This window comes from Rhinolophus hipposideros (genome assembly GCF_964194185.1).
Source record: "Rhinolophus hipposideros genome assembly, chromosome: 4".
Classification (NCBI taxonomy): Eukaryota; Metazoa; Chordata; class Mammalia; order Chiroptera; family Rhinolophidae; genus Rhinolophus; species Rhinolophus hipposideros.
In genome coordinates, this window is record NC_138050.1 from 16,258,578 (window position 1) to 16,272,273 (window position 13,696).

The 13,696-nt window shown below is 36.3% G+C and overlaps 1 protein-coding gene across 1 annotated transcript in view; it reads left to right on the forward strand.

The window, feature by feature from the left end:
* The window catches only part of LRRC63 (leucine rich repeat containing 63), a gene marked incomplete at both ends in the record, with an annotated part of 73,056 nt that overhangs the window by 24,540 nt on the left and 34,820 nt on the right, over positions 1 to 13,696 (forward strand). Inside the window, one exon of the mRNA XM_081046643.1 lies at positions 9,149 to 9,247. Within this exon, the coding sequence (XP_080902769.1) occupies positions 9,149 to 9,247 (99 nt within the window). The remainder of the gene's footprint in view (positions 1 to 9,148; positions 9,248 to 13,696) is intronic.

Below are 13,696 nucleotides of genomic sequence, written 5' to 3' on the forward strand. Positions count from 1 at the left end.
AAACTTGGTTAACTGTTTGTCCAGTTGGTACAATTCATAATGAATAATCCCTCTGATATCAAAAAAGGTTAGCAACATCAGTGCAACAAGTTCACAAACTTAATTGTCAGACCTCCTATGCTAGTTACAAAATATATACTTTAAATATAAATACACTGATGGTTAAAGATAAAACTGGGGTAAAAGACTGTGGTAAAAGTTAACACTAGGCTTATAAAGCTCTCATGGCTATATTTCTATGGCTATATATGTATATATGGCTAACGTAGAAGATAACACTAAAAATAAAAAGTTAACAAAATATAGGTAGAGAGGATCTGGTCCAGATGGCAGAGTAGGTAAATACTGTGCTTACCTCCCCTCAGGACCATGTCAAAATTACAACTAAACTACAGAACAACCATTATTAAGAATCACCTGAAGTCTTGCTGAACAGAAGCCCCACACTAAGGTCATGCAGAAGAACCCATCTCGAGATCTGTAGGGTGGGCAGAGATGCAGAATGGGCTGGTCCTACACCCATATATAATCATAAAAATCAGGAGGGATATCTCGCCTATGGATTTTCCCTCCTGGAGGAGTGAGGGGGCTCAGCTCCTCACCAAGCTCCCAAGCCCAGGATTTCATAGCCAGGGAGAGAACTACCCATAACTTCTTTTGAAAACTAGCTGAGATTGTGGCTGAGTGAGACAAAGGGTGGCTGCACCCCCCGGTGTTCCTCTTAAAGGACCCATGCACAAACTTACTTGTTGATGGACTCACTTACTCTCAGCGCAGGGCTGGGGCAGCAGCTCAAAAGGCACCAGGGACATACAGGGAGGAACTGAGTTATCTACCTTTAGAGCGAGGGCTGGAGGGATGGCTTTCTCCTGGATGAAGGAGCTAGTTCAAGTCATTGTTTCTTTGTTGAGTCCCTTCCCCTCTCAGTGTGCAGATGCAGGCAGCCACCATATCTGAGTCTCCATCAGCCTGGCTAACAGTGTTCATTCACCCTGATTCCCTGAGACCTCAGCCCACAAAATTATTGGGCCCACCCAATAATTGTCTGAATGGATGAGAAAACAAGACCCTCGAACATAATGCCTAAAAGAGATTCACTCCAGATAGAAAGACATACACAGACTGAAAGTAAAGGGATGGAAAAAGAAACATTTCATGAAAATGGGGGGTGGTGGAGGATATATAACAAGACACAAAGAAGGACCCAGGTATTTATCAGAAGAAACCCAAAACACTACTTCAAGGGGATGTGTGCCTACATATGTTCTTTGAAGCATTCTTTACAGTGGCCAAGGTGTGGAGGCAGCCTCGGTCTCAGTGATGAATGGATAAAAAGTAGGTGGTACATATATACAATGGAATATTGCTCAGCCATGGCAGGGAATGGGTTCTTGCCATCTGCGGGGGCATGGATGGACCTGGAGGGTATTGTGCTGAGTGGAGTGTCAGACAGAGAAAGAAAGATGCAATGTGATTTTGCTTATACAAGGAATCTAAAGAACAAAATAAACAAGCAAGCAAAGCAGAAACAAAGTCATAGATACAAAGAACATTTTGATGGTTGCCAGACGGGAGGGTGGTGGGGTGATGAAAAGGGGGAAGGGATTAAGAAGTACAAATTGGTTGTTACAAAGTAGCCATGTAGGGTAGAGCATAAGGAATATAGTCAATAATACTTTACTATGTATGGTGTCAGATGGATACTAGACTTATCTGGGTGATAGATGGGAGAGGGTTGGAGGCAGGGTGAAAAAGGTGAAGGGATTAAGAAGTACAAATTTATTATTAGGAAATAGTCATGGGGATGTAAAGCATAGGTAATATAGTCAACAATACGTTAATAACTATGTATAGTGCCAGGTGGGTACTAGACTAGTCAGGGGGATCATTTCTTCAATTATGTAAGTGTCTAACCACTATGCTGTCCACCTGAAATTAATATAAAATAATATTGAATTCAAACTCCAATTGAAAACTTAAAATGGAGGAAGGCGAAGGGAAATAAGAGGTTCAAATTTCCAGGTATAAAACAAATTAAGCCATGAGGATATAATGTACAACATAGGGAATATAGTCAATAATATTGTGATAGCGTGGTACGGTGTCAGGTGGTTGCTGGACTTATGGTGATCACTTCTTTAGGTATATAAATGTTGAATAACTATTGTGTACACCTGAAACTGATATAATATTGTATGTTAGCTGCATTTTAATAAAACATCTTTTAAAAATGCAAACAAATATATGAGAGAAATTTCAAAATGTTTAAAAGGTCAATTCATCAAGAATATGTGATAGTGTAAACATGGATAGATGTGATCACAAATGCTTCAAAATTGATAAAGCAAAAATTGACAGGACTAAAGTAAGAAATAGAGCAATTCACAATCATAGGTGGAAATTAATAACACAAAGCATTGATGCACAAGTAGTAGGAAACAATTCAATAAAAATATAGAAGACCAGAAATAACTCAGTCAACCAGCTTGACTCAGTTAATATTTATGGAACCCTAAACCCAATCATGGCAGAATACACATTGTTTTTAGGTGCACATGGAACAATCTCAAAACAGAATATATGTTGGGTCACATAAAACAAACATGTCTCAGTAAAATTCAAAAGGCTTAAATATTACAGAGTTTGTTCTTTGACCACAAAAGAATTAAAATAGAAGTCAAAAACAGTAAGATACCTAGAAAAACACTAAATGTTTGCAAATTAAACAATACACTAATAACAAAAAGTTTTAAACAGGGAACATAAAGGAAATTAGAAATATTTCAAACTGAACAAAAATACAACATATCTGAATTTGTAAGGAATAACTAAAGGAGTATTTAAAGGGAAATTTATAGACATATAGATTTATTAGAAAAGAAGAAAGCTATAAAAATCAGTTATATTTGATATCATCTTAAGAAAGCAGGGAAAAAAGAGCAAATTAAACCCTAAGTAAGTAGGGAAATGAAAATAAGAATGAAAATCAAAGAATTAGAGCACGTATAAACAACGTAGAAAAAAATCAACAAAGTCAAAACTTGGCTCTTTAAAAAGATTAATAAAATTGCTAAATCCAGACTACGATTGATTAATGAAAACAGAAAACTCTAAATACCAAAGTCAATTTTGAAAAGCGGAAGTTCCTGCATTTCCTACAGAAAATAATTAAATATCAAGAAAAACATTTTCCCAATAAATGCAACAACTTGGATGAAATGGAAAAATTCCTTGAAAAACACAACTCGCTGAAACAATGAAAAGAAGAAACAAAACATCAGATAAGTCTTGCACCTGTAAAACACTTAATTGAAATTTTAATTAAGAGTTGTTACATGGAGAAAACTGCAGGTACGTAGGACTTCACTGGTGACTCTGTCAAACATGTAAGGAAGAAATAATACCATTTTACACCAACTCCTTGAAAAAGTAGAGGAGGAGGACTGCCTGCCTGCTCATTTTATGTGATGCCTGTACAACTCTCATACCAAAGCCAGACATGTATATTATAAGAAAGAAAAATTATAGATTAATGTTTTTCATAAATACAAATGTAATATCCTTAGCAAAGTATTAGCAAATCAAATCCAACAAAATTAAAAATGAAGATTAATACATCATGACCAAGTGAAGCTTTCCCAAGAAATTCCAAGTTGTGTAAATATTTGAAAATCGATATTTATTTTCAACAACATCATCTCAACAGATGCAAAAACTTGACAATATTTAACACCCATTTAAGATTTTTTAAAAAAGCTCTATGTAAGCTAGATTCAAAGTAAACTTTCATAATCAAATAAAGGGTTTCTATGAAATATCTGCAACCAACATCATACATAATTAATGATTGGATACGTTTTCCCCAAGATTGGAAGCAAGGCAAGAAAATCTTTCCTTTCACTTTTATTCTTCATTGTAATGAAAGTTCTAGTCACTTAAGGTAAGGAAGAAAAGTCCTAAAGATTGGAAAGGAGTAAGTAAATATTTCTTTTTTAGCAGACAACATGGTTGTGTATGTATAAAATCTAAGGAATCTCAAAAAAAATCCTACTTATAAGTAAATTTAGTATGGTTGCTGGAAACAAAGTCAATATTTTAAAAATTGACACAGGAGTCTTATCAGGGAACAAATTCATAGGAGCCATTGAGAAATCTGTCTTTCACATAGTTAAAACAAAAACAAAACTAAAACAGAAAACTTCAACAGATCCTTCACAAAAGATGACATACTAATATGAATATGGGCATCACTGATTTTCAGCCTTTCCTTTTCTTATTTATGTAATTAAGGCTATGCATTTTCCTGTAATCATGCCTTTAACTGCATCCCCCAAGATTGCTTCATTATCCCTGAATACTTTAGTACATATTTCCTGCAAGCAAGGACACTCTTTTGCATAACTACAGAGCAGACCCTCAAAATCGGGAAATTGATATTGATGCATTACTGTATCCAATCAAAGAGACTCCAGTTAAATTTTGCTGATTTATCCAGTAATGTTCTTTATAACAAAGGATTCAATCCAGGGTCACATGTTCTATGTGGTTGTTTTAGTTTCTTTCAGGCTGGTATGTTTGCAGCTTTCTTTGAATTTCATGACTTTGAAACTTTTGAAGATTACAGGCCAGTTATTTTGTAAAATGTCTATTAGTATGAGTTTGTCTTGTATTTTTCTCATGATTAGATATAGATTTTTCACCTTTGACATTAATATCTCAAAAGCTTTTTCTCATTCTATCTTATCAAGTGGTGCATGATTTCATTTTATCCCATTACTAATTGTGTTCACTTTGATTATTTAAGGTGGTATCTTCAGGGCTTCTCCACTGTTACTCTTTTATTTCATTGTATTTAATAAGTATATTGGGGTACTTTGAAACCATGCAAATAATCCTATTTCTCATCAAACATTTTATTTATTTATTTATTTATTTATTCATTCATTCATTCATTCATTCATTCATTCATTTATATCACTATTTTATTTGGTGAGTATAATCTGTCATACCATTATTTATTTTTATTCTCAAGTTACCCCAGATTTCATTAGTAAAAGCCCAATCAAGTTAGTTTCTCTGTCCTTTTCACATATCTCCATCATACTTCCAGCCCCAGCCCTGGAATCTGCCATTTTTCTAAGGACTCCTGGTTACTTTTAGTGATGAAGCCAAGATCTGGGCACTTGGTGTTGTCGTTGATATTAGGGTATTATAGACTCTTTCAGCGGGCAAAGCTAGTTAATAGGTGTGTGCACTAGTACACACACACACACACACAAACACACACACTCAAAACTGAATTTCTATCAATACATCCAACTCTGCTCTAACACTACAAGAGTCATTCCAATTTTCTCTCTTGTTAAATATATAACTCCCTTCTCCAACAGTGAGAAAATTGGCTTCCATTTTCCTTAATTTTCGTACTTATTCAACCAATATGTAACCAACCTGGCTTTTTTTGCTGTCATCCCCTCACCCACATATACTCTCTCCTTTCTTTGCTTGGGATCTGAGACACTCCCCTATGTTGACATCCTCTTCACATTATTTGGGTTCTTCCACTCTATACCAGAATTTTCTCAAGTGTAGATATTTTCCTTGCCTTACTCAGGCAATGACTCATGTCAGGCTGTTTCTCTCCTGCCTACATAGATGTCTTTTATTGTGGCTGATTTTAAGATTCCCTCTTTGTCTTTGAATTTAAGCAGTTTTACTATGATGTGCTTAGGTGTAGTTGTTAAAATATTTATCTTTCTATGGTTCATAGCCCTTTTCGAATATGTGATTTTATCTCTCATCAGTTCTGTCAAATTTTTTCAGGATCTTTTCAAATGTTGCCGCTGCTCCCATTCTTCATGTCCTCTTCTTACTGGAATCCAGATGCATCCATCTTAGAACTTTCCACCCTGTCCCATATATCTCTTACTCTGTTTCCTGTATTTTCTACCCCTTTTACACTCTATGCTTTATTCTGAGTATTTTCTTCTTATCTAAATTGTAGCTTCATCATTCTCCTTTTAGCTTTGTGAAATTTGCAAAGTCTTTAGTTTTCATTATTTTTTTAAATCTAAAACTTCTATTTAGATATTTTTATTGTTTAAATTTTCACTTTATAATTTATCTTGATAATTTAATTTCTTGAGCCTATTAATAACAGTTTGTTTTTTTTAGCACATCTCTGATACATCCAATATGTGGATTATCTGTGGGCCTGTTTCCGTGGTCTATCATTTCTCTTTGTTTTTTGTCCAATTATTGTCTTTTTGCATCTCTTTTGATTTTTGATTGCATGGTAGATGTTGTATAGAGATAGTTTGAGGCCCTGGATGATGTTATCTTTTTCCAGAGAATTTTTATTGTTACTTCTGGCAGGCAGAGGAGCTAGGGAAGATTCACATTAATACAATAGAGAATAAGCTGGTTTAGTACTGGGCTTCCATCTTTGTAGAGCTTTCCTGTTAACCTTTTATCCTAGGGCTGTAGCCTTTCAGCCATCTCATACTAAGCCGATGGCCCTCCTCCTCGATAAGCGCTGAATTCCAATTTTTATCTCCCTAGTCCTATGACACTGGTTATAGTTCTATTCAGCCTCTTGACCAAAGCTTTGGATTAGGCAAATGACTTTTGGAGAAAAATAGTGTTGGGTATTATGTTTATCACCCTGAGATTCCCTTTTCTCTGGAATTTTGTCTTACTAAGTCCTGGCTACCTTGGTAATTCCCCAAGCCTTTGTTGTATTTTTCTTTTCTTTTGGATTTATTGGGAGAGTTGGTTTGAAATAAGGTCTGTGACCATTAGTAGAAGTGAAAAAAATCAGATTATCTGATTTTGAAGATAATTGCTTTAAATGAGAGGTTGGCAAGCTTTTTCTGTAAAGGGCTACATAGTAAAATTTTAGGCTTTTAGAGCTACATGGTCTCTGTCACAACTACTCAGCTGTGTTATATTGTACAAAAACAGCCATATACAATACCTAAATTTATGAGCATGGCTGTGTTCAAATGAAACTTTATAGAGAAAAACAGGTGGCAGGCTGTAGTTTGCTAACCCCTTCTTTAAATGAAGGAAGAATACAGCTTCTAAAAAGTTGGGAGGATCTAGTAAAAAAAAATTATTTCCACAGCCATTAATATTAGTTTAAAAAACATTTGACTCCAGAGTAGGATCCTGAGCTCTGTGGGGTGATATAAAAGAATTAAAAGTTATATTCCTAATCTATCTCAGGGGCTTATTAAAGAAACAGATTTTATATAAACAAAAATTTACACAAAACAAATATACTGATTAGTATGATACAGACTCAATGCATAAGTGCTTAAAGGTTGCTAGAGCAATTCAAGAGACTGAGAAAGCCTCCACATTATTAGTGCTATTTAGTTCTTCACGTTCTTTCCATGATAACCGCAGCAAACAGACTTTGTGATGGAAGGGTAAAGGAGAGATCCAGGGTACCTGTAGTGGGCAGGCCTCATGGTATATCCACAGTGAAGGTCCCTGGGATTCCATGAGGCAATGCGAAGGTTATGCATATTCACTTATTCAGCCAATATTTATTAAGAACCCACTACGTACCAGTAGTAAAGTATGTATCTGTGTGCAAAAGAGAAAAGGTACCTATTTCACTGAGCTCATACTTTAGCAGAGTGAGACCATACATACATATATTCATACATAGTCTGTCCTATGGTGATAACAACTATTAAAAACAATAAAGCAAGTGGAGAGTCAGGGAGACATATGATGGAACACTGGTTTGAGATGTTGGTCAGGAAAGACCTAGCTGATCAAATGACTTATGAACAAACAGCTGACTATAAGCAGGCTGCTGAATGAAGTGAAAAGATAATTCATAGCAGTAGATGGGGGAAGAACTTTCTAGGCAGAAGGAAATGTAAAGGCAGTAGTTATCTGAACACACTAAGTGGAATGATTAGAGACTGTGATAGACACATTACTGCTACATAATTGAGTGTACCACTAATTCTTCAGAGAAGAGAAAAGTGTTTACTAACAGGAGGAAAGAGCACCTATTTTTGTCTACTACTAACATATAGACATTCACAAATATTAGTACTTTATTAAAAGGTCAGTCTTGAAACCAGCACTGTTAATTCCAACTATGAACCTTTTCATTCTTACATAGTACGTCCTATATATAACCTATGCAACACCGCCCTTCACTGCAAGCTGAGGTTTGATCATCCAGCATTCGAGTTCCTTGGTTCATTTAGTTATTCCCCACTGATTCTATGATCCTTATGAAACAAATGTTTCAACTTCCTTGGAGCATTCAAGATACTGGTGGCACCAGTCATGTTTTAGTCAGTTCAGGCTACTATGACAACATGCCATTGATTGAGTAGCTTAAACAGCATTTATTTATCACAGTTCTGGTGGCGAGAAAGTTTAAGATTGAGGTCTCAGCTGATTTGGATCCTAGTGAGAGCTCTCTAGTTTATACCTGTCTTCTTGCTGTATCCTCACATGGCAGGGAGAGAGAGAACTCTGGTCCTCTCCTCTTCATATAAGGGCACTAACCCCTTCATGAGGGCTCCACCTTTAAGATATCATCTTATCCTAATCACCTCCCAAAGGCCTCACTTCTAAGAGCCATCACATTGGGGATTAGGGCTTCAACATATGAATTTGGGGGGACACAAACATTTAGTCCATAAGGAGGCATAAGTTTTCCTCTTTCAGAAATTGGTATATTTAATTAAGCAAGTAATTTTAGATATGTTATATTAATAGAAAGAAAACAGAGAAATAGAAGTAGAAACATGAAAAAACCCAGGGGGTAAAAAGGATAATTAAATATAAATTTACTTATATTTCAGCATGAGTGGACACTAAATAAACTGTTTGCGCATTATTATCTGAAATAATGCCTGTCACACATATATCACTATACTTATTATGTACGTGAATATTTAGTATTGTTTCTATTTTGTTTTTATCCTTTACATATTTACGAGATTATCACGATAGACTTAAATAAATGAATGAAAACGAGCATAGGTTTGTTAGTGTATTGTATCAAACATTTTCATTCATAATATGTGTTTGTTTTTCTTTTTTTATGCTGGTATAAAATATTTTGTGCATTGCTAATACTTCTGTCTTATATTTTATCATTTTCTTTTAGGGCTTTTTTATTCTGAATTGTCCAGACTTAACACCTTTGGCTTTCCAATTGATATATCTTAATTTATCATTTAATGATATCCGTTCCTTTCCCACAGAAGTAAGTCCATTTTTATTATTGTATTTATTGGAATAATTTCTTATTATAAATAATAATTATAGTAAAAATAGACATGTGATACTCGAGTTACTATAAAGTAAATATATTTTGGATTGTATCCAAAAGGCTTATTTTCAGAAGTATCAAAAGTACAGTACATCTTTCTTAGGAAGTCCCAGGACATAATCCTCAAAGACTGTGTTATGGTCACACTCTCAAATATGTTCTCATAATTGTACAATGTATGTAAAAGAATTTGTTTATTCTTCTAACTGAATAAAACCTAAAATAAAACTTATCCATGTGTTAATCAGAAACTTTAAAAACAAAGTTTAGTGACGAGGTAATATGGTGCTGTAATATGCTTTAATTATAGGTCAAAGTAGGATATTCTGCATAATAAAACATATCAGATAATAAGATATGGGATGACCTAATTCAATGTCATTTTAAATAAAGGAGTCATTATGAGTACTTAGAACAGATAATGTTGTCAGTGTTTTTAGTAATTTCTTCATTGGTCACTGGGTGATTTGTTGCTTTGTGAATTGACTTCCTGAACATTAAGTTTTAGTAAATTGATTTTTAGAAAATTGACTTGCTTTCTATTTCAAACATATTTTCTATAATTTCTCTAAATATTGTGTTTTTATTTTCACTAAAAGAGTTACTTTTTCTTTTCTAATACACAATGAGAGTTTTGTTAATTTGGCCAGGATGAATTCCCTAGGATGAATTCCCAAGCTAAGAATTCCCAAGGAATATAAGGATCTTAGTTCTTCATGTTAGTTTTAACTTTTCTTCTAAGTAGCCATAGGTGAGGCTGTGTATCCGCCAAAGCATACTCTATCCACTAAAAAGAACGTATAAATATAAGGAAGCTCTTCAGATGTAAAATTTAAAGTGTCCATTTTTCAAATGATAGAGCTTGTCATTAAAATGCAGATCTGTGTTGTATAGCTACAGATAAAATATTCCAACCAAGATGGTAATATCCAGGCCATATATATGGCCCCAGAACACATTAAGCAAAAATGAAAAGAACTGAAGGAAAAAATAGAAAATTCAACAATAATGATCGCATACTTCAATAGCCCACTTTCAATAATGCATAGAACAACTAAGCAGAGGATCAACAGGGAAACAGAAGACTTGGACAACACTGTAAACCATTCTAACCTAACAGACATCTAATGGGACATTCCAACTGATAGCAGCAGAATACATAATTTTAAAATTCAAGATAGACCATTGGTTGGGCCACAAAAAGTCTCAATATATTTAAAAGAATTGAAAATCACAGAAAGGGGAACTTGAGAAAAAAATGGCGGCGTGAGGTGAGCCTCTGTAACGCTCCCCTGGAATTTACAACGAATCGGACAACAATAACTCCACAAAGGACTTCTTGCACAGCAGACAGGCAAGACGAAGAGGCCCACTACTGAATTCACCTCCAGGTGGGTGAATCGCGCGAGCGGGGGAGGAGGGAGAGGAGAAGTGCGGAGACGGAGCCGCGCGGGCGCAGGACACAGACCTAGCTCAGTGCTCCGAGCTCGCTGCTCCCGGATCTTCCGCAGCTGCGGGAGAGGGAAGGACTCGGACTGCTAGGGCTCTGCTTACGGCCCACAGGGCTGAGGGGGCAGCATACAAAATGGCTGAACCCAACGTTCCCGGCAGCAAAGACTGAGGGAAGAGGGCTGAAATCGGCGGTTTAAGCCCTCACTGCCGAGCGGAGAACGGAAGCCTTAGGCACGGAGACTAGCCACCCCCTCCCTACCCTCCCAGAGCTCGCCCCGCCCCCACCTGCCTGATGCTAGAAGCGATAAAGTAGCAGTGTCGGATCAAAGGACAGAATATTTGCTGCTCTGAGAACTGTGGACCTCAGACACAGATTCGCAGCTCAACTAGTTCCGGCAAAGGGGAGGGAGCTGTGGAAGCAGGACTGGCTGTGGTGGTGGTCGCCGCCATTGCTCTGGGCCACCTCTCACAACTCACCCCGCCCCTGGCCCCACCTACCTGGGCGGATCCCTGCAGGAGTAAACAGAACTGCTGAAACAAACGGGCTCTGAATCTGGTGCAGAAAGAGCTTTGGAACTCCAAAAGCTCTTCGCATACCTATCAACCTGTTGCAGAAGACACTCCTGTAGATGTCTAGGAAGAGAAATAGTAAATCAGTGATTGCCATGAATAACCAAGGCAACAAATTAGCTCAGAAAGAAAGTGAAAAGTCTCCAGAAAAGGAACTTAGAGATATGGACCTTTGTGATTTAAATGACAGAGAATTCAAGATCGCAATTCTGAAAAAACTGAACGAGATGCAAGAAAACACAGAAAGGCAGTTTAATGAACTCAGAAACACAATCAAAGAACACCATGAGCATTTTACAAAAGAGATTGAAATCTTGAAAAAGAACCAAATAGAATTTCTGGAGATTAAGAACTCAATAGAAGAAATTAACAATAAAATATCCAGCTTAGGTAGTAGAGTTGACCAGATGGAGGAAAGAATCAGTGACATCGAAGATAGGAACCTGGAATTTACACAGAGGGAAGAAGAAAGAGACTTGAGACTTAAAAGAAATGAAAGAACTCTACAAGAACTTTCTGACTCCATCAGAAAGAGCAATATAAGAATAATGGGCATACCAGAAGGAGAAGAAAGAGGGAAGGGAACAGAGAATATATTCAAACAAATCGTCGATGAGAACTTCCCAAACTTGTGGACAGAACTGGATCCTCGAATCCAAGAAACAAATAGAACACCTAATTACCTCAATCCCAACAGGCCTTCACCAAGGCACATTGTATTGAAGCTGTCTAAAATCAATGACAAAGAAAGAATCCTCAAGGCAGCCAGGGAAAAGAAGACGGTAACTTACAAAGGAAAGCCCATTAGATTATCATCAGATTTTTCAGCAGAAACTCTACAAGCTAGGAGGGAATGGAACCAAATATTCAAACTATTGAAAGAGAGAAATCATGAGCCAAGAATAATATATCCAGCAAAGATCTCCTTTAGATATGAAGGAGGAATAAAGACCTTTCCAGACATCCAGAAGCTGAGGGAATTTTCTAATACACGACCTGCACTACAAGAAATACTAAAGGAGGCTATTAGACCACCATCAACAGGGACAACTTGTGGCAACCGAAACATAAAAAGGGGGAGCGTAAAGGCCTGAACTGGAATATGGGAATAGAGAAAGTAAGCGTACTGAAGAAACTGGAATACTCTAAATATCAAACTTTCTTTTACATAAACTCAAGGGTAACCACTCAAAAAACATCCAAATCTGAAATATATACTGTAATAAAAGAAGAAACAGAGGGAAACATCATAGAATACCACCACACAGAAATAACAGACAACAACAAAAAGGCAAAGAAACAATGGAGACACAGCCTTACCAGAAAACTAAAGACAGAATGACAGGAAATCCTCACATATCAATAATCACCCTAAACGTAAATGGACTGAACTCACCAATAAAGAGACACAGAGTAGCAGATTGGATCAAAAAACTAAACCCAACCATATGCTGCCTACAAGAGACACATCTCAGCTACAAGGACAAGCATAGACTCAAAGTGAAAGGGTGGAAATTGACACTCCAAGCAAATGGTACCCAGAGAAAATCAGGTGTAGCCATAATGATTTCCGATGAAACAGACTTCAGGGTGAAAAAGATAACAAGAGACAAAGATGGACATTTCATAATGGTAAAGGGGACTATACAACAAGAAGACATAACAGTCATCAATATTTATGCCCCCAATCAGGGAGCACCGAAATATACCAAGCAACTACTAACAGAACTAAAGGGAGAAATTGACCAAAACACAATTATACTAGGGGACCTAAATACATCATTGACAGCTATGGATAGATCATCCAAACAGAAGATAAATAACGAAATCGCAGCCCTAAACGACACATTAGATGAATTGGACATGATTGACATATATAGAGCACTTCATCCTAAAACATCAGACTATACATTCTTTTCTAGTGTACATGGAACATTCTCAAGGATAGACCATATATTGGGACACAAAATCAGCCTCAGCAAATTTAAGAAGATTGAAATCATACCAAGCATATTCTCTGATCACAAAGCTTTGAAATTGGATATCAACTGCAAAAAGAAAGCAGGAAAAAACACAAATACATGGAGATTAAACAACATACTTTTAAAGAACGACTGGGTCAAAGAAGAAATTAGAGGAGAGCTCAAAAGATACAAAGAAACAAATGACAATGAAAATACATCCTACCAAAATTTTTGGGATGCCGCGAAAGCAGTTTTAAGAGGGAAATTTATATCATTACAGGCCTATCTCAAGAAACAAGAAAAATCCCAAATAAATAACCTCATGTTACACCTTAAAAAACTAGAAAAAGAACAAGCGAAACCCAAGGTCAGCAGAAGAAAGGAAATAACAAAAATC